The 22,438-nt window shown below is 35.9% G+C and overlaps 1 protein-coding gene across 1 annotated transcript in view; it reads left to right on the forward strand.

The window, feature by feature from the left end:
• NRCAM (neuronal cell adhesion molecule) overlaps positions 1-21,652 on the forward strand; it is a 320,485-nt gene extending 298,833 nt beyond the window's left edge. The window contains exons 29-32 of the mRNA XM_087821087.1: positions 671-823; positions 6,143-6,274; positions 6,795-6,873; positions 20,448-21,652. Coding sequence (XP_087677213.1) covers positions 671-823; positions 6,143-6,274; positions 6,795-6,873; positions 20,448-20,685 — 602 coding nt within the window. The 3' untranslated portion in view covers positions 20,686-21,652. The remainder of the gene's footprint in view (positions 1-670; positions 824-6,142; positions 6,275-6,794; positions 6,874-20,447) is intronic.
• Positions 21,653-22,438: the final 786 nt, after the last annotated feature.

Here is a 22,438-nt window from a genome sequence, read left to right on the forward strand (position 1 = left end):
ATTCTGCCACTTCCACAGGAAGATGGGGCAGCTTTAACTTCCAGCAGTTAATGAAAACCGAGAGCCGCCTCCTTAACTCAGTGTGCTCCGCGCCTAACAAGCTGGATGGCCACGGAATGTGCTTATGAAATGTGAACATAGTCCAACTTTCTGCTTAGGCCTTTGTCAGGCAAATAAATATTTTCATAAATAACTATTCCTTTAGGAAAACCAATATTCAGGAAAGGTTAAATCTATAACTTGGATAAGTTTGAAAGCATTTAACTTTACTAAAAGATTAATCTTGTTAATCTTAAAAGAAATTCTTCCCAAAGTTCATTTAAGTCATTTAAGTTCATTTAACAGTTCTTTTTATACACATTAATAGAAAAACTCAATAGTGTTATAAAGAAAGGTGCAGGCAAAGAAGTCTTCTTTGTATTAAAAAGAAGATTTAATACAATGGGAACGTACAAAATATTGCAATCTGGACACTCAGTCCATTTTTCTTGAGGACACTTTCCTGTAGTTCTTCATCTTAATTGATTTATTTGACTTGACCTAAAATGATATACCTACACGTCCTAGATTTTGTCTTTAGCTTATAAAGAATTTTTCTTTCTTAAAGCATTTACGTGACTTCCAGTCCCTTAAAATATTATAATTCATTGTTTTTGCAACATTTCCATAGGCAAAGAAGAATGGAGGAAAGAAATTGTAAATGGTTCTCGGAGCTTCTTTGGGTTAAAGGGTCTAATGCCAGGAACAGCATACAAAGTTCGAGTTGGTGCTGAGGGGGACTCTGGTTTTGTGAGTTCAGAGGATGTGTTTGAGACAGGCCCAGGTGAGGTGCACACCATGCCAGTTCTGGCTCATGCTCAGAGGTGAAGCCACTGAACACTTCAGCTGGAGATGGGGGCCAGTTGTGCCGCTATGGAAAGGCCTATGAATGTCTTTCTATGGGGTCCAGTTGGGTTGGGAGATGGGTTTTTATTGTCTTTGGCTCTTTATATCAAATGAATTACAGAATTGAACAAATCATCTTCTAATCACATATTGCCATAACCATTACAAAGACAGAGCTAAATATGATTCTTAACTTACATTATTTAGGTAATTCAATCTTTCACATCATTTCCATGTATGAACTTTCCCTCCTAGTTAGAATAGAATTTTTGAAATGCTTTTGAAGCTGAAATAACTCATTGATAAAGTCACAATTGTTCATGTCAAAATGAACTATAACCCAGCAGAGCCCTGCAGTTTGGTTAGACAACTGATGTGAATATTGTTAAATTTGTATAGAACAAGAAATTGTTCAGTTTATGTATTTCATTGTTATCACACCATATTTGACTGCCTGTATCTGTATTAGTTATTTGAACATTATCAGAACACATGTGATAATTAAAGTCTCTAAAATTAAAAAGAAATGTTCATATAAGAGTAAAAAATATTCATATTTACTCACAAGGTGAAAAACAATCCCTGCTTACTTAAATTTAAAGAAGGGTTGTGTGGTATGTGTTCATTTTGTGATTCATACATGTTATGTTCAGTCATTTCATGCATTCTTAAGGAAATGTTGCATTTCCTGTAGAACCTATAGGCAAAATGTATTTTTTTGTGTCTTTTATTACCCAAGCATTATGATTTTAAAGTCATTTCTTATAATTTAGAAAATATACAATCAAAAGTGATTTCTAAAAAGAAAGAGAAACCAAAGGTAATAATAATTTACTAAACTACATTTTTCAGTATGTATGTGCTAAATTCATAATATTAAAGAAAATTTTTTCTGTTATTCTGTTCTTTGTATTTTCATATTCATTTGTGTACAGAGTTCTAGGAAAATGCTGTATTAAATTTAAAAGATGAATATCAATTGACAGTGTTACAAGATGCTTGTTACTGATAATTTTTAATTTCAAAATACTAAAAGCTCAAGTAGATATTCTGTCCACTTACAGCTAGAATACTAGTAATAATAACAGCACTAGCATTAAATCAGTTCTAATCTATACCAGGAGAATGGTTTTCATGGCTTTTCTCATTCAGTCCTTACAACAATCCTATGAAGTAGGCAGAGTTATTACCCACTTACACATCATGTCTGTGATGTGTAATGCGAGATAGAGGGCCTGCTTGTCACCCAGCTAGAATGTGGGAGAGCTTGGGTTAGAGGCTCAGCCTACCCCCTAATTCAGGGTCACAGATGTCCACACAAAAGGGAAATGTGTGGTCTCAGAAATAACCACTTAGTCTTCCCAGCTCTTGTGGACCCACAGTCCAGTGCACTCCCAGCGTGCAGACCTAGCTAGAGTTATATTCCACCCATAAAACCTTTTATAGGACAGACAGCAAACCCTTTAGAAAAATAGAAATTCTTAAGTGTTGCTATATCTACAATTCCAGCTGCAGCTGACACATGATTCAAGATGAGCAGTCATAACGAGTGAGCCACTCTCGTGTGCCAGCAATGGAGAAACAGGACAAGGCCACAACCAGTTATTGTCACCTTTTACATATAAACGTAACTATTAAAAAGAGTAAATATTGATAAAACCCTAGCAACCTTAGTGTATTGCCTCCAGGAGCAGATATGTGTTATAAACGCAGCTCCCCTGTTCTCCCCGTTTCCTCGCTCTGCCCCGCCGGCCGCTGGCGCTGGTTAACTCGGGGTCAGAGCACCGCCTTCTGCGGCTCTTGCTTCTCCCCCCTCCTTGCTGGGCTCTGCGACTGTGTCAGTACTGGGCAGGGAAGCACACCACTAGGGCTAATTTTAACTTTGCATTAATTAGCTGTTTCTCTGAGTTCTTCTTGAGTCGGATAGCTGCTTCTCTGAGTTGTTCTTGAGTCTTCAACTTTCATCTATGCTTGTTTCATGAATCTTCTTAACATGACACCATCCCTGCCTTTGATAGTCTGAGATTTTTAAGATATATTTCTTAATTTTTTCCTGTGGCACAAGTTGAACACCAAATCAAACAGAACTGCGGGCAGTGTCCTGATGCTGTGCCTCTCACCCACACTCCTAATAGGACCCCACCTCCTCTTCCTGCCTTCTCCCCTCTTTCCCTCAACTACCCATGTCGTCTTCTGTCATATCACAAAGGATTTCAAGCAGATTTGTTTTTACTGAGGCCTGTCACCTGCCTCCAAACTTTAGCCAAGGTAATTTTTTCCCTTTCTATACATTTTTAACTATTTTAACAGAACAGGGTATTTATTATACAATGGATTCTTTATAGCCATTCGTCTCACTGTCTCTTCCATGTTTATTTTATTATTCTAAGTACTCAGAACATTTCATTTTCCTCAGAGAACTACAAGCACAGAGCACAGATTATCCATGAGACAACAAGCAATTCCATAGCAAGAGACAGTTATCAAAACTAACTTCTAAGAAACAGCAAATTTCATTCCTCTGGCTTATTTTCTTTTTTGATATTCTTAATATTTGTGTATTTGTTTAATTTATGGCTTTCTGAATTACTCAAGTAATACATGAATATAATTTTATTATAAAAGTTTTAGATAAATTTAAAATCTTTTCTCTCTTCTACCAATCCTATCACTAACCCACCCATTGAAAATAGAATTCAGTAAGAAAAAGCCCCACAGGCTTCATTGTGTGTGTGTGTGTGTGTGTGTGTGTGTGTGTGTGTGTGTGTGATGCACAATGGTGGCCATGACTTGGGTTTATAAAATCATCTGTAGTTAAGATGATTTTAAAATGCCCTGGGAAGACTTGAAGTCTTTCATAGTCATTGTGGGTTTTAGAGCCCTCCTTATATGGGTAGGAAATTGATAGAAATTATTTTAACTCACATAATTTTTGTTTTATATCAACTTCTGGTGCACTTCTGTGTGTATGTATGTATATGTGTGTATGCACACACACGCACCTATTAACGTTCTGTGTCTGCCTAATCTTAAATAATGGGGTAGTGAAATATGTGGTACTTTTTTCTTTAGCAAAAATTCAAGGTGAATTTGGATGTCCCTTTTTTTGCATAGTTGCATAGTAGCAGGCTGCCGTAGGCAGTTCCTTCTTGACAGTCACCATCTTTATAAGACAGTGTCAGTGCCAGCTCTTGAGTATCTCATTGCATTCTGCCCTCATCTGCTGCATTTAATTAGAGGAAAAAATGTAAATGTAGATACTACTTATGACAAGGCTATAAATCGTTAAGCACACTAAAAACTCTTTATAACTTCAATCAAATATTCAATAGACTTACACCAGTTGGTTTTGGGTTCAGTTTTGAAGAAAAAGCACACAAAGACCATGTGAGAATTGACAGAAATATATTGCCATAGAGCATCTAAAATATTTTTACCTGTCTCAGAATGGAAAGTCCCTGCAGCATTTTATTGTTGTAAAGACTGCTGCAGGTTTGATGTCTGGGTGTGTATTCAGGGAGGCATAGCAGTAGAGCACAATGGCTACTACCACGTACCCTGGAGTCAGACAGGCTCGGGTCGAATTCTAACTCTTGGACAAGTTCTTTACCCTCTCTGGGCATGGATTTCTTCCTCATGCTTATCTCAAAGGATTGTTGTGAAGATTAAATGAGATTTTTTTCTCTCCCAGCACAGTGCCTCACAGATAGTCAGAATTTCAAAATGTAAGCTCTCATTATGACCATCTTCATCTGCATCGTCACTGTGGTCCGTGTGTGGAAGGGGAGCACCGTCTATACTGGTGCTTCAGTTGTATCAAGTTATGATACAAAACCCCTCTCACCAATGAGGCACAAGGGGAAAGGCTACTGGCATTTGATTTATATTCCAGATAATGTATTTCCTCTTCTCATTTTATTTCTTAAACACACATCCACACATTTTTCACACTCCTCTTCACACTTGATTCTAAGCATTTCATTGTTCTCCCTATATTTTTTGTGGAGAAAAAAGGCAAGAGGTGCCACTTTTGCACATATATCAGAACCTAGGATACATGTAGCCGTGCTTATTTCTGCATCCAGAGATCACATACACCTAACCCAATAATATTAAATGTATTCAAAAGAAACCCAGTCAAATTAAAAGCATGACAGACAGAGGCATGCTTATAAATCAAAAGAAGAAACCTTTAATCTTGATTATCTTGATTATGGTCAAAAGAGAAAAAGGCCTTTTAAAAAAAAGCTTTATACCGATTTATTTAAACAAATCCTCATGGGCATGTCTGAATAGCCAGTGATGCTGCACTTTGTCCCATTTGATTGACACTTTTGAATAATACTAGAAATGCTAATTATTCCATGTTTTTCTTAGGAGATTTGCACACTGCCACTGGTTGAAAAAGAGGCTTCACATTTATTGACTCAAACAGAATAGATGACGACTTAAAGAACATGTATACATGTGAATGAGTATTTTCTCTCTAAACTGGTCACTTATTCCAGTAATGATGCCACTGATCAGTATTTCAAAGTTTTTTAAATGGATCCTAAGCAATATTGAATATTGATCTCTTGAGGATAAATTGGATTTTTCAGAAATTTGGAAAAGTCATCCAGAACTATCTCTTATAAATAATATGAATAACAAAGGAGATGAATGACAAATCTAAGGAACATTTTGAGTGAAAATTGATATATAAAATAATAAGTCTGATTATCTTATATGGACAGGTTTCTTAGTGGAAAGTGTTCTTTTTTAACAGGTTTTCAAAACATTTTGGAAAATGGCAGCATCATTGCAATGATATTTTAGCCTCTAAAGTGGTTCCTTTGAAAGAAAAATACTCCATTAAATGTATACATTCTGTTCCATTTAAAATTCAGTCTTATATTTTTACCACGGTACTTAATGAACAATTTATATTATAAACAGTAAATCTGTTAATTTGTTTGTGACTATATTTCCACTGAGACTATGTAGTTGAAATAACTGTGAACACAATGTTAGCAGAATTTGTTAACATTTAATGGTATTAGCATTCAGATTTCTCTATTTGAATTGTTTTAATTAAGATTTTTCAAAGTTCAGTATTTATCTAACACCTGGTTGATAATTGACAGATTCCAGTTTGGGGCCACATGTAAAATATATAAAAGTTTATATACTATGGCAATTTTGTATACAAAAGACTACAACAGTTCTCATCTCTCCCTTAACTCACTCCCACTAACACGATTTATTTGTTTTCCAGCGATGGCAAGCCGACAGGTGGACATTGCTACTCAAGGCTGGTTTATTGGTCTAATGTGTGCTGTTGCTCTCCTTATCTTAATTTTGCTGATTGTTTGCTTCATCAGAAGAAACAAGGGTGGTAAATATCCAGGTAAGAAATAAAGATTAAAATTACCTATAATGCTGTATAATTATCCATTGAAGTAAAAAGAAATCTTGAGGGTAAGTCATGTAGATATCAATAAGTATATCTTTACAGAGCCATAAATTTGGACTTTCTGTTCAAACAATTTTTCTCTTTTTTAATCTAATGGGAGCCTAAACATTGTCAAGGATCAAAAGACATTTGGTGGAAGTAAACTAATCTGTGCTTTGAAGATATTAGTGACTCTGCTTCCTTAGGCTCCACATAGGTCATAGGTGCTGAAATAACACCTACAACCAGCAAGCAGAGGGTGAAGGTACCTGAATTCTACCGGAGGAAATAATGCATGAACCGAGTCTTGCTGTCATGATGTTTGACATTGCTTTCCTTATAGGGTTAATGTTATACAACCTATATGGTTGTGTAGAAGTGTTTTCCACTGCATAGATCTCAGAGCGTACTCTTAAAAACTTTGCATAAGGAAGCACAGGAGCAATAGATAAGAATGTCATTTTGAAATTTTTAGTTAAAGAAAAGGAAGATGCCCATGCTGACCCTGAAATCCAGCCTATGAAGGAAGACGATGGCACTTTTGGAGAATACAGGTGAGCCTCTGCTTCTCCGCCCTCACCTTCCCTGCCCTGCACAGACACTGCACTCTGTCTCCCTAGAATAGGATCGGGCCAGGAACAGGCTCTCCCTGCCGTTTCATATTTTCCTCAAATATTAGTATATAAACACTTCCATGTCTAAATGTTCACACGTCCCTCACGGTTAAAATAATCTCTCACTTTCATTAAACAACAAATTTCCATTTTAGTCACCGGTTCAAGGTGGAGTGTCTTCCACTCTGTAGTATTATCCAGAGGCCCTTGCTGTATTGATCAACCCAGCAAAGATGGTGTGTTACAAAAAGAGTTAAAGCAACAATAAAGACCCTACAAATCTGTATTGTAAAGAAAATTATACCTGTCATCTTCTAAACAGTGCTTCTGAAATCAGCATGAACAGTGCTTTTAAAAGTCAATGTTACTCTTTTTAATCGTGGATTTGAGACTTTTTTCCAAAGCAAACACCTATAATTCTGCCCCTTAATCATGAAATGATGACTAGCTTGTTTTAGAGGCTGTTAATTATTAAGAAATATCACAGCTCTGGAGGCAGTGTGTTAACTCACAGAACTTTGATAATATATTCTTGGCTTGGCTCCATCATTAAGGACAAATGTTAACATAACCTATGTGTTAAATAGTTTTTAAAAAAATAAAGAAAGGTAGGAAGAAACTTTAAATGAAAGTAATTCTTGCCTAGGGGTTATAGGTCATTTTAAAAACAGAAAAATGATTATTTTAGATATGTTTGAAAACAGAAACAAAATATATATTAACTCATTTAAAAAATTGGGATTTTGGTGTTCCAAAAGAATACTTCTATTTATAAAATGCCTTTAACTTTATCTTTCTATAAGCCTCTTGATTATATAAAATATAATCTTTTAAATAGGCATTGAGCTTACTTTGAGGCTTTTTTTTTTTCCAGAAGAAAAGGTGAAATAAAGTATTCCACTATTGTGATTTCCAGGTGACATTTCTAGATGTTTATGTTAATTTCTGCCTGTCTGTAGAGCTCATTTTTGTTATTTCCATGTCAATATCATGAAGGAAGAAATAAATCCAAAGATAAAAGAAATGATAACTGATTGAGAGAAAAAAAATGATTTGATAGAATTGGTTTTACACCAGTTTTCATGCAGGTACCAGTGTTTTACCTTTGTGTACCAGCACCTAAGCTTTCATATTCTGATCTTTTTAACAGAGATGACTATGATTTCTAAAACTTCTCAGAATTTCTGTACCTCATGATATAGAAAAATGTCTAGTGAGGGTTGTCGTGACTTCAGATGTTGACTCTAGGACTGAAAGCTTATGAAAACCTCCTGCAGCACCCCCACCCAGTCCACCCAGAAGGTTCTCATAACACATTAGCAGCCTACAGATAGCCACAAATGAGGGCAGCCATGTCTTAAATTGGATGAGTTGAAATCTTTCCTGATTTAACTCACTCTTCTACGTGTTTCTCCTATAAAACAGGGGAACTGATAATTACCAGAGCTCTGTGACTACATTCTACACAGAATATGCAGCCACTCTCTTATTTATTGTGATGAAGCTAAATCTTTAATATAGCCTGAAAAAATATGTATTTGAACGAGTTGAAGATAAACCATTGCACTCCCTACATTCTTCACATAGTGATGGATTTCTGTCCCACCTTATCATGCTTAAATGTTTACGTGAATCTGGGAATGTACTGCTCACCTTGTGAGTCTCAAATGTCAACTTGCTACCATAGTGATGTGAAACCGTGATCTGACGTAATGTGACTTTCTCAGGATAACTATGCTGCCTACTCCATTAAAACTAGACTGAAGTAGAGACTGAATGACTGTGCACTAGCCTGGAATCAAGGGATTGTTCATTTTACTGTTAACTCAGCCATTACCCTTTGTTTCTTTAGTATCACTTAATTTGCTACATCTTTTTTTTCATTTATAAAATGTTATAGTTGTTCAAGAATTCGAAGATTCCTGAAGGCCTCTAGTTCTATGATTTCTATGCTCCTCTATGGGCTATCTACTAAGAACTTTTAATACAATTTTGGATTCCAGGCAATACATAGCAACTATTTGGTTGCTGGCCTCATCATCCCTGTGCTTACATTTATTTGGTCATATTTCTTTGCCTTGGTGTTAATTCATATGTGATATGTTTTGAAGTGTTTTCAAATGGCTGTCTTTAGCTTGTGCCTCAAGTTTCTCAGAAGAGAAGGACTTTTCCTTGGGCCTATTAAGTACAAACCCATTGGTTCACTTGTGAAGACAAAAACACTTGTCACACATGTCACACATTTATCTGGGAAGTGCCAAGAGAAATAAGGTTCTGACAGGTGTCTTAAACATGAAACACAGCTCAGTGATTTTTATTTTCTTTTACTGAAGCTTAAAGTTCATAAGAACAATTCCACAAGTGGAATTATTTCTCCAAATACCCAACCGCCCTTTGCTACAGATGGGCCTTGTCTGTGACTTCCTGACACTATGTCAAAAACTTTTCCCTTTGGCTTCTTTTCTACTTAAAAAAATAAACAATAAAAAATCTTTAGTTCCTTAGATGTCACAATTAATGCAAACAGTCCCAATTGTTTTTTACAAAAGCATTTTTAAATGATACATTTAAGTGTCATTCTTCTCCCTAAATCACCAGGATATACTTCTCTGCTTTCCTCCTTGGGAAGCTTTGAGCTCTGTTTTATTTACTTATTTATGTATTTATTTATTTTAATTTATTTTATTGTTGAGAGTATTACACATATCCCCATTTTCTCCCCTTTACCCTCATCCTCCTATCTCCCACCAGTTCAGGTCTTCACCTGTCTATTGTCTGTGTCCCTGAGCTGTGCATATATACTTATAAATTCTTTGGTTAATCTCTTCCTGCCCTCTTCCCACCTTCCCTTTGAGACCTGTCAGTCTGTCTCATGCTTTCATGTCTGTGGTCCTATCTTGTTCCTCAATTTATTTTGTCCCTTAGATTCCACATATGAGTGAGATCATGTGATATTTGTTTTTCTCTGACTGGCTTATTTCGATTAGCATAATATTCTCCAGGTCCATCCATGCTGTCCCAAAGGATAAGAGATCCTTTTTTTAAAGCAGCATAGTGTTCCATGGTGTAAATGTCCCACAGCTTTTTTATCCACTCATCTACTGATGGACACATGGGTTGTTTCCAGATCTTAACTATTGTAAATTGCGCTGCTATGAAGATAAGGGTGCATATATTCTTTTTGATTGGGGTTTAGAGATTCTTAGGATATATCCCTAGAAGTGGAATCACTGGGTCAATAGGCAGTTCCATTTTTAATTTTTTGAGGAACTATCATAGTGTGTTCCATAGTGGCTGCACCAGTCTGCATTCCCACCAGCAGTGTACTAGGGTTCCCTTTTCTCCACATCCTCTCCAACACTTGTCGTTTGTTGATTTCTTGATGGCAGCCATTCTGACAGGTGTGAAGTGACATCTTATTGTGGTTTTAATTTGCATCTCTCTGATGATTAGTGACTTTGAGTGTTTTTTCACATGTCTCTTGGCCATCCGTATGTCCTCTTTGGAGAAGTGTCTATTCAGTTTCTTTGCCCATTTTTCAATTGGATTGTCTTTCTGGTGTTGAGTTCTATGAGTTCTTTGTATATTTTGGAAATTAATCCTTTATCAGATGTGTCATTGGCAAATATGTTCTCCCAAACCATTGGTTCCCTTTGTACCTTGAAGATGGTTTCGAATGCTGTGCAGAAGCTTTTTAGTTTGATATAGTCCCATTTGTTTATTTTTTTTCCTTTTTTTCTCTTGTCCTAGGAGATGTCTCAGCAAAAATTTCACTACCCAACATGTCTATGATTTTACTGCCTATGTTTTCTTCCGAGATTTTTAAGGTTTCATGACTTATTTTTAAGTCTTTTATCCATTTTGAATTTATTCTTGTGTATGGTGTGTAAGTTGTTGGTCTAGTTTCATTTTTTGCATGTATCTGACCAGTTTTCTCAACACTATTTATTGAAGATGCTGTCTTTACTCCATTGTGTGGTCTTCCCTCCTTTGTCAAATATTCATTGACCATAATGACATGGGTTGTTTTCTGGGGTCTCTGTTCTGTTCCATTAATCTATATCCCTGTGTTTGTGCCAGTACCAGGCTATTTTGATTACAATGGCTTTCTAGTATAGTTTGATATCTGGTATAGTGATCCCTCCAACTCTGTTCTTCTTTCTCAAGATTGCTGCGACTATTTGGAGTCTTTTTTGGTTCCATATAAATTTTTGGAATATTTGTTCTAGTTCTGTGAAATATGCTATTAGTATTTTAATAGGAATTGTGTTGAATCTATAGATTGCTTTAGGTAGTATGGACATTTTAATGATATTAATTCTTCCAATCCATGAACATGGTATATTCTTCCACTTGTTTGTATCTCCCTCTAGATTTTTTTTTTTTCAGTGTCCTATAGTTTTCTGAGTATAGGTCTTTTACATCCTTAGTTAACTTTATTCCAAGGTGTCTTATTTTTTTAGTTGCAGTGGTAAATGGTATTTTTTTTTTTTCATTTCTCTTTCTGAGACTTCATTATTGGTGTATAAAAATACCATTAATTTTTGGATGTTAATTATGTATCCTGCTACCTTGCCGAAATCATTTATTAAATCTAGTATTACTTTGGTGGAGTCTTTAGGGTTTTCTATGTAGAATATCATGCCATTTGCAAATAATGACAGTTTTACTTTCTCCTTTCCAATTTGAACACCTTTTCTTTTTTCTTATTGTCTGATTGCTGTGGCTAGGACTTCCAGTGCTATGTTGAATAAGAGTGGTGAAAGCATACAACCTTGTCTTGTTCCTGTTTTTAAGGGAAATGGTTTTAGTTTTTGACCACTGAGTATGACGTTGGCCTTAGGTTTGTCATATATGGCCTTTATTATGTTGAGGTATGATCCCTCTATTCCCACTTTGTGAGAGTTTTTATCAGAAATAGGTGCTGGATTTTGTCAAATGTTTTTTTCTGCGCCTATTGATATGATCATATGGGTTTTGTCCTTCATTTTGTTTATGTGATGTATAACATTTATTGATTTGTGAATATTATACCAGCCTTGCATCCCTGGAATAAATCCCACTTGGTTGTGGTGTATGATTTTTTTAATGTATTGCTGGATCTGATTTGCTAGTGTTTTGTTGAGGTTTTAGCATCTATGTTCATCAGGGATATTGGCCTGTAATTTTCTTTCTTTGTAGTGTCTGTATCTGGTTTTGGGATTAGGATAATGCTGGCCTCATAAAAAGAGCTTGGGAGCCTTTCTTCCTCTTGAATTTTCTGGAATAGTTGGAGGAGAATAGTGTTAATTCTTCTTTGAACATTTGGTAATACTCACCTGTAAATCCATCTGGTCCCAGACTTTTGTTTGCTGGAAGTTTTTTGATTACTGCTTCTGTTTCATCAGTAGTTTTCTGCCTATTCAAGTTTTCCGATTCTTCCTGATTGAGTTTTGGAAGATTGTATGTTTCTAGTAATTTGTCCACTTCACCCAGGTTGTCCAGTTTGTTGACATATAGCTGCCCATAGTATTTTATTATGATTCTTTGTATTTCTGTGGTGTCAGTTGTTATATTGCCTCTTTTATTTCTGATTCTATTTATTTGGGTCCTCTCTCTTTGTTTCTTGGTGAATCTGGCATAAGGTTCATCAATCTTATTTATCTTTTCAAAGAACAAGCTCTTGGTTTCATTGATCTTTTGTATTGATTTTTAAGTCTCTATGTCATTAATTTCTGATCTGAGCTTTTTTTCTCCTTCCTTCTACTTCCTCTGGGCTTTTCTTGCTGTTCTCTTTCTAATTCTTTTAGCTGTAGTGTTAGATAGTTTATTAGAGCTTTTTCTTGTTTCTTGATGTATGTCTGTACTGCTATGAGCTTCCCTCTCGGGACTGCTTTCACTGTGTCCCACAGATTTGGGGTTGTTGTCTGTTCATTTTCATTTGTTTCCAGGAAGATTTGGATTTCTACCTTGAGCTCATTAGTAACCCATTCATTGTTTAATAACATGCCATTTAGCCTCCACGTGTTTGAATATTTTGGGGGTTTTTTATAGTGATTGATTTCTAGGTTCATGCCTTTGTGATCCAAGAAGATGCTTGATATGACTGCAACCTTCTTGAACTTGTAAAGACTTGTTTTGTGTCCTAACATGTGGTCTATCTTTGATAATATTGTCTGGATGATCTATCCAGTGATGGCAGTAGGGTGTTAAAGTCTCCTACTATGACTGTATTGCTGTTGATCTCACCCTTAAAGTCCACCAACAATTTTTTTTTATATATATTTAAATGCTCCCATGTGTTTATAAGGGTTATATCCTTCTGTTGGATCAATCCCTTTAGTATTATGTAGTGACTTTCTTTGTCTCTTGTTATGGTCTTTATTTTGAAGTCTGTTTTGTCAGAAATAAGTATTGTTATCCCAGCTATTTTTTGTTTCCATTTGCATGAAATATGTTTTTCATCCCTTCACTTTCAACTGTGTGAATCTCTTGTTCTGAGGTGATCTCTTATAGACAGCATATATATCTGTCATGTTTTCTTATCCATTCAGCTACCCTATGTCTTTTGATTGTAGCATTTAACCTGTTTACATTTAAAGTTACTATTGATATATACTTATTTAATGCCATTTTTCCTTTCTCTATATATTTCTCTATATATTTCTTCTACTTAAAGCAGTCATTTTCGCATTTCTTATAATGCTGGTTTGGTGGTACTGAACTCCTTTAGCCTTCTTTTGTCTGGGAAGCTCTTTATTTCACCTTCAATTTTAAATGATAACCTTGCTGGATAAAGCAATCTTGGTTCAGGTTCTTGCTTCTCATTTCTTTGAAAACTTCATGCCACTCCCTTCTGGCCTGAAGTGTTTCTGTTGAGAAATCTGCTGACAGTCATATGGGTGCTCCCTTGTAGGTAACTAATTGCTTTTCTCTTGCTGATTTTAAGATTCTCTCTTTGTCTTTAACATTGTATTATTTATTGATTCTTATTCTTTTTCACTATGGAAATAAGTTAACATGCTGGTCACATACAATTAAGGCTGTTGCCTAAGTGTAAATTGAATTCTGTTTTAATCTTCTCATTCTCCGCATTGAGGATGAAACAGTTTCTACATGTTTGGCTCTGAGCCAGAAGATACTTCATAATGAAAAGAGGATGGAACTTCAATGACCAAACTTAATTTTTTTTTCATATTCTCTAACCCTGTATCCTCACTCCAACACCCACCCCCAAGCAGTTACCCTATGCTGGAAGCCTGCAGCTTTCTTTCTTTGTTTGTTTTAATTATACAGACAGTAGGGGGTGCATCCTTATTAGCATATGGAAAAATCAAAGAAACAATGCAAGCAGCAGTGTATTTTTTTTATTCTTTAGATTCATTCTACTAAAAACCAGAATGAATCTAGGTCATAAACCGTATGGCCATGGTACTTGAACTCACAGCATAAATGGAGGCTCTTTGCATGGGAATTTTGTCATTCATGTGAACACAGCCCTGTTGCAAACATGCTAACCCATGCTTGAATGATAGGAAGATATGTCACATTTGTTATATTACTTTAGATTTGTTCTGCTCACAAACATAAACCAGTGTGTGAGCAGTATAAATAATGACTGGCTTTTAGAGAGGGTGTGTAGAAAGAATGTTTTGGGTCATGAATGTCAAACTGCAGCATGGTTTGGCTGTGGTAGGGTGGTGGCCACAGGAAAATCAGACCAAAGGTACAGTCTGTGTACACAACCCTGAAGTACTTTTGGAAAAAAAATGTCAGCTTCCTAAAATATATTCTTAGGTTGAGAGAATGGAAAGAACATATTCCAGTGCTCTATCTGATATTCTAAAATTAATTAAGATGGAATGAAAAAGGTTTTTCATGTTAGAATTCTGAAAATTTTCTAAAATGTTTAATGTCTCTTCTATTGTTATTTTACTATGAATTTGTTCAACCCATATTTATTGAGTATCTACTATATGCCAGGCTGTGGAAATATCAAAGTCAATCAAATGTTATTTCACTGATTTATAGTCTAGTGAGGGATGCAGGAAATAAAAGAACAATCTGAGCATAGTGTGAGAAGTTCTGTGAAAAAGAAACAAACTGCAGTGCCAAGGGAGCAAGAGCAAAAAGCCAAAGCCATGTGGGTAGCAAAGAAGGAGGATGGTGAAAGAGGTCTCCCAGGGGAAGTAATACAGGAACTGAGTTTTGATATTGCACAACCATCTTTATTCATGGATAAAAGCATCAAAAGTATATTTTGTGGCTATATATTACTATTTTATTCTTATTTTATTATTTATTTTGAAATTTGTTTAATCTTTGAAATTCTAGGCTCAGAATTAACATCTAACCCCTCCTGTCCTTAAAAGTTCTCATAAAAATGTGGATGTGGTCTTTTAAACTTTGAATACAATGTAGCTAAATAAGCATATGACTTTTAAATCATCTATAATTTTTAAATTTTTATCATTTGAGAATGATAGAAATTTATCATACTTAAGTTTCAAAGTTAAGTTTCATACTTAAGCTTGATCAAGCAACTTCCCTTGGTACAATGTCAAAAGCAGTTTATTTACTATTTCATTACAAAATTCATCTTTGAGTTGAAAAATGTAAGTACATAGGCAGTAAAGTCACAGACATCCCACGTAGTGGACTTTTCACTGATACATCTCCTAGGGCAAGAGAAACAAAAGAAAAAATAAACATATGGGACTACATCAAACTAAAAAGCTTCTGCACAGCAAAAGAAAACAGCCTCAAAATACAAAGGAGCCCCACAGTCTGGGAAAACATATTTGCCAAGAATGTATCTGATAAGGGGCTAATTTCCAAAGTGTACAAAGAACTCATAGCACTCAGCAAGAGGAAGACAAACAACCCAATTAAGAAATGGGCAAAGGACTTAAACAGACACTTCTCCAAAGAGGACATACAGATGGCCAAGAGACACATGAGAAAATGCTCAACATCGCTAATCATAAGAGAGATGCAAATTAAAACCACAATGAGGTATCACTTCACACCTGTCAGATTGGCTGCCATCAACAAATCAACAAAGGACATGTGCTGGGGAGGGTGTGGAGAAAGGGAAACCCTAGTACACTGCTGGTGGGAATGCAGACTGGTGCAACCACTATGGAAAACAGTATGGAGGTTCCTCAAAAAATTAGAAATGGAGCTGCCTTTTGACCCAGTGATTCCACTCCTAGGAATGTATCCTAAGAATCTGAAACATTCATCAGAAGGAATATATGTACCCCGATGTTCATAGCAGCACAGTTTATAATAGCCAAGATCTGGAAACAGCCCAAGTGCCCATCAGTAGATGAGTGGATAGAAAAGCTGTGGGACATTTACTCCATGGAATACTATGCAGCTGTAAAGAAGAAGAATCTCGTACCCTTTGGGACAGTATGGATGGACAGTTTTATTGGACCTAAATTAAATCTACAGAGCAATATGGAGAAGGTTAACCTATTACATGTTTGAGTCTTCCTGTCCATGGTTATGGTATATTCTTCCATTTGTTTAGCTCTTCTTTAATAACTCTGAGTAAAAGTTTCATGTTCTTCATAGAGGTCATACACATATATTTTTTTACTTTTCATGTTTTCATAATTATAGTTTATGAAAAACTTTAATTTTACTCCATAATATGGCCATGTTTATTTTGACATAAAACATAAATTACCAGCTAAATCAGTTAACTATTCCCATCCCCACTTACACATATTTTTGTTGGATTTGATCTTATATACTTCATAATTTTAAGATACCATAAATGGAATCATTTTTAAATTTCATTTTCCAATTGTTTTCAAGTACGTAAATAAAATTGACTTCAATTCTAAGGTTGACCTATAGATTCCTTTGGATTTTTTACACACATAATCATATCATTTATGACTAATGAAAGTTTCCTTTCTTCCTAATACATATGCCTTCTCTTTCTTTTTCTCATCACATTACTTTTTGTGATTAGAACTGATGATAGCAGGCATCCCTTCTGTTATTTCTGATGTCAGACATAAAGCTTTCAACATTCACCATCAAGGGTGACATTTACTCCAGGTTTCTTGTGGATACCTTTAATCAGGTTAATGAACATCCTTTCTTTTCCTGGTGTATTAAAGTTTTTTTGTGAATAGGTGTTGAATTTTATGCTATACCATTTTCTAAATCTACTGAGATGATCATAAGATATTGTTCTTCTGCTAAAATGTTGAATTATATGAATTGGTGTATTAATGCTATACCAGACTTGCATTCCTGAAATAGACCAAACCTGATTCTGATATCTTTTCAGTAGGTTGGTAAATTCTATTTGCTCATGATTTCTTTGGGAATTTCTCATTTATGTTCATAAATGAGATTAGTCTGTAATTTTACTTCCTCAATGTGTTCTTGTTTGTTTTGAGTATCAGTGTTATACTAGACTCATAAAATGATTAAAGGAGCAGTTCTTCCTACACGTCAAACTTTAATATGTCCAAAAGTGAACTACTGATCTACCCCAAACACCTCCAGCAAGGGTAGTTCCATCCTTCCTGTTTCTCAAACCAAAAATCTTGGTATTATTTTTTTTCTCTATTATTCTGTATCTAATTCATCAGAAAACCCTGTTTGTTCTACATTCAAAATATGTTCATAATCTGACCATTTTGTACCACTCCCAGTGTTCCACTCTGGCCCAAGTCACAGTCATCTCACTCTTGGATTATTGCAAGGGACCCCTGATCTCCTAGAGTAGGGGACAGCAAACTTTTCCTGTAGAGGGCCTGATAGCAAATATTTGACTTTATAGGTCACACTGTCCCTGCTGCGGCTCTACACTGCTATTGTAGTGCAGAAGCTGTCACAGACAATACGTAATAAATGGGCCTGGCCCAATTTTGCTGTTCACCAGCCCCTGCCTTCTAGGGTAGGCTATTCTCAACACTGATGACAGTAATCTTTTAAAAATGTAAGATCATGTCACTCATCTATTAGAAACCCTCCAATAGCTTCCCATCTTACCTGGAGTTAGACAGAATCCTTACAATGTCCTACAAGGAAGGCCTCGATCTAGTCTGGCCCTGTCTCCTCCCTTTTACTTTAAATCATCCCCTCATCCCTCCATCTCCCTCCCCCCCCATTCAGTTCCAACCACACAAGCTCCTCTCTCCAGGCTTGCCTCCACCTCAGGGCATTTATATTGCTTGTTACTCCTTCTGGAAACGCTCTGCTTCTAGCTATCCACCTGAGTAATTCAGCTCTTTTAAGTTGATCAGATGTCACTTCTTAATGAGGCCTTCCCTGGACAGCCTATTTAAATGTCAACCTTTCACACCCTCCCCTGACACCTGCCAGCCTCTTTACTCAGCTCTGTGTTTTCCATGGCACTAATTACTTTCTAATGTACTATGCAACTAATTTTTTAATATGTTGGTTGTTTATGTCTTATTTTCCCTACCAGAAGTAGCTTAGTGAGGTCACAGTTTCAGTCTATTTTGTTTGCTTCTGTATCCTCAGTGACTAGAACATTACCTGTCCTAGAATAGGCACTCAGTAAACATTTATTAGATAATGGGTGGATGCATGGATGAGTCAAAGAAATGCCATACACTAGAATTCCCGGTATATTTCTTGGAACACTAGTTCTACAAAGCAGAATAAGATGAATAGTTGGAATCCAGGTGACAGAATTCTGCTCATTATTGAAGTCTTCAGCAAAATTTAGTGTCTCACCAAGTCGTGAGCACTGTTTCATAAGAAGTATTCAAGCAAAGCCTAGATGTTAATGATTAAGGATGTGCAAGTTATTCTTGCAGTGGGCTGGAGAATGGATGATATGGCCCCTAAAGTGCTCAAACACAGGCCACCCCAAGGTTCTGCGATACTTCCCTAGTTGTTTATTAGTAGGGGTGATAACATCATTTATTCAATTTGTGATAAAAACTCGTGTTTTGTTGAAACAGGTAGTTTTCAATTGCATATGCGAATGTCTTATTAAGCTACTATTATTTTCCAGTCTTAAGATTTTCTTCTTGGAGAAAAACTGAAAACACTAGTAGGAATTACTGGCAAAAGAGCCAGAATATTTGTGCATCTTGAAATATTTGTATCTCAGCTAGAAAAATGTGACGTTCAGAAGCAAAGGGAACAATAAAGCCCTCGTAGGTGAAATACAGCTAATGCAACCTCTTTTTTCACATTTAGCCTTTTTATTTTTTACTAATATTGTTTTTGCTTTGCCTATATTTTTGTTCTTTGAAAGAAAAAAATATATTATTGTTGCCTTTTTTCTTTTTGTGTTTTATTTTTAAGCCAAATGTTACCAGTTAAGGAGTAAGTCAAGACCATATGAGTGGATGTTTTATTTTTTTTAATTTTTATTATTATTATTATTATTTTTAAATATATCTTCATTGATTTCAGAGAGAGGAAAGGAGAGGGAGAGAGAGAGACAGAAACACCAATGACGAGAAAGTCATTGATCGGCTGCAGCCCCCAACCCGGGCATGTGCCCTGACCGGGAATCGAACCCTGATGGCCTGGATCCCAGGTCGACGCCCAACCGCTGAGCCACACCCGGCCGGGCTGAGTGGGTGTTTTAAAACATAATGATTGCTCCTCCAATTCCAGGGCTTCAACAGAGAAATAAGGAAAAAATGAGTCTTATAAAGATTTATTAAGTTACACTCCTTACATTCCCATCTGCATGGACAGGCTGCATAGCACCCTGGGGAGAGGAGACGTGGGGTAAAGAGGAGTATAGGAAATGCTTGCTTTTCCATTTGGGAATCACTCACACTCTAGAATATGTACCATTAGTGGTACAAATGTAGTTCTCTGAAGTTAAATTGCCCCTCTTTCAAAAATAATAAATCTTTACCTGTTAACAAATTCTTATGGAAAAAAATACTATATACTATCAGTATAAGGATTTTGCTTTTTTTCTTACACTATTTTCATTAGTTTCTTCTGCACCTTTTAATGGAATTTGTAGGTCTCTCGAAAGGTAAAGTTAAAGCTTACAAGTCTGGCCTGCACGCAATAACAAAATTATAAGATACGCAGGGTTTTCCTTCTTCTTGCTCAGAAAGAAATCTGTATTTGACACTTGCCCCAAGTCATTCTCCATTCATATCCAAGGAGTCAGAGATATTATACTGTTCAACATACTAGCTTCTCTTCTTGCCATAATCTTTACCCCCCTTTGAACTCAAAATAGTGGTGATTTTCATCTTTTTTCAATTCTTCCTTTTTTAATGCTTGTGATTATTTCTGAATTGTTTCCAAATCAGGAGCCTGAATCTGACATTGATATTGACATGCACAATAAGAAGTCGTCCACCTACTGAAGCCTTCATGATTAAACCTGATTTTCATTCCAGCCATGTCCCAGTCATTGGAGTCAACCTGATAATTATATTTGGCTAGAGAAGCTCAGGACTCCATATGTTTTCCATGATTGGCATGCAGGATCTTTAACAAGAAAACATTTTACCAAAATGCCAGTCTTGATGAAAATTTCTTTTTTCCCCCAGTGATGCAGAAGACCACAAGCCTCTGAAAAAAGGAAGCCGAACACCTTCAGACAGGACTGTGAAAAAAGAAGATAGTGATGATAGCCTTGTTGACTATGGAGAGGGCGTGAATGGCCAGTTCAATGAGGATGGCTCCTTTATTGGACAATACAGTGGTAAGAAAGAGAAAGAACCAGCCGAAGGCAACGAAAGCTCGGAGGCACCTTCTCCTGTCAACGCCATGAATTCCTTTGTTTAATTTGTAAGCTCTTTGCCAATATCCCATTCCTCTAGAATGTTTATCTTAAGCACTTGTCTGTCAGCTTTCTCATAGTGTGAACATAAAGGCAGAAAGTATATATTCTACTATATGTTAATATTATGAGAACAGTTAGAGCAAGAACATAACTCAGTCAAATGATATATTAATGTGAACTGCAGTGCAAAGTGCATACTTTTTCATTCAAAATAGGTATTCTTGATTTTCTCAGAACTGATAAAAATAATACATCATCAACAGATCGTGTTATTTCCTCTTCAGGATACGGTTCAATATGATGCATGAAAAATGCTGCACAGTTAAAGGACATACCTGTGTGTGTTATTAAAACATGGTTTGATTCTTTGTTTATACTTTCCTCAGCTGAACCCCTAAATATGAATTCCGTTTTCATTGTCAAGAGTGTTAATGTAGTATTATCTAGAACTTCAATGTCTTTGTGGACATTGTTGTGAAATTGGTGACTCTATGTCTAGCTGTTAGTCTTTTTGGGAGACTATTGGGAACAGTATGTACAGTATATACTTGCTAAATGAGTTAATCATGACAGTTGCATTTGCTGATGCTAATTGAGACTCTGTTACCTGCTCTTTGCTCCTGTTACCTCGTAGCCTTCTTAATCTTCCAGGTGTTACAGCAGTACAGTGTTCTACTTTTTACATCATCTCTATGTTTAGTTGTTTTTAGGCATAAACAATGTGTATCGCAGTGCATTTTGGCATTTGTGCCATACTGAAAGAATCAAAAACAATTCACTCCAATTAAATTTCAAACCATATTCCAGAAAGCACAGGGCAAGACACATGCAGTGCCTTCAGACAAGAAGCATTCCATAACATACTGCCTTCTGTATGGAAACTACAGTTGACTGAGTCCTAGATTACTGTCATTGTCTAAAAGTAACTTTTAAAAAGCAGAGATCGTGAAACTGCAATGCTGGGGGGGGGGGAGGAAATGTGAAAATAAAATTAATAAGCTCTCTTACTTTAAGGAGCATTTTCCCCACATGTAGAAAAAGAAAAACTTTTATCACCAACTGGAGTACATGATGATTTTTTTTGAGGGGGGTCTTTTATAGTTTCTCCTAAAAGAAGTCCCATTCAGTAAGAAAGATGTCAACTTGGTAGTAAATTTTTTATAAAACCAGTTATTCCAAAACTAAAAGCATACAACAGCATGCCCCCAGGAATATATTATTCTTTAAGTCTTTACTTATGTGGCAGCTTTTGAAACTCTCTGCAGCATTAAAAGATCTGTATGTAAATTGCTATGGACACATTTCAGAATCTAAAAAATCAGGTAAGTGCTAACAAGGCCAAGAGTCAAATTGATTACATCTGCACTTTCAAAAAAAACAACAACCCATATATATTCTACCATATTCGTAAACAATACCTACAAATGGTTTAACTCCAAATATGAAATTCTATAACAACCTATGGTTGAAGGAATGCTCAGTTTCATTTGCCAATAAATTGGTTTCTCATAACTTGCATCAAGTTTAATTTTAAGTAAAGCTTTTTATATGTAGATATTTTGTTGAATTTGTAAATACACTGAAAATGTAGATGCTATATGCTTATAGGTGTCACATACAAATAAACATGCAAACAATGTTTATGTTGTACTGTATAAGAAGTTAGCTGCTGCTTCTCCAACTTCCACAAAGTATACAGAAGAGCAAATGCCCTGGGGCCTGAAACCATAGTCTAAAGCATTCAACTTCAAGTAT

This window comes from Miniopterus natalensis, chromosome 10 (assembly GCF_054644295.1).
Source record: "Miniopterus natalensis isolate mMinNat1 chromosome 10, mMinNat1.hap1, whole genome shotgun sequence".
Lineage (NCBI taxonomy): Eukaryota > Metazoa > Chordata > Mammalia > Chiroptera > Miniopteridae > Miniopterus > Miniopterus natalensis.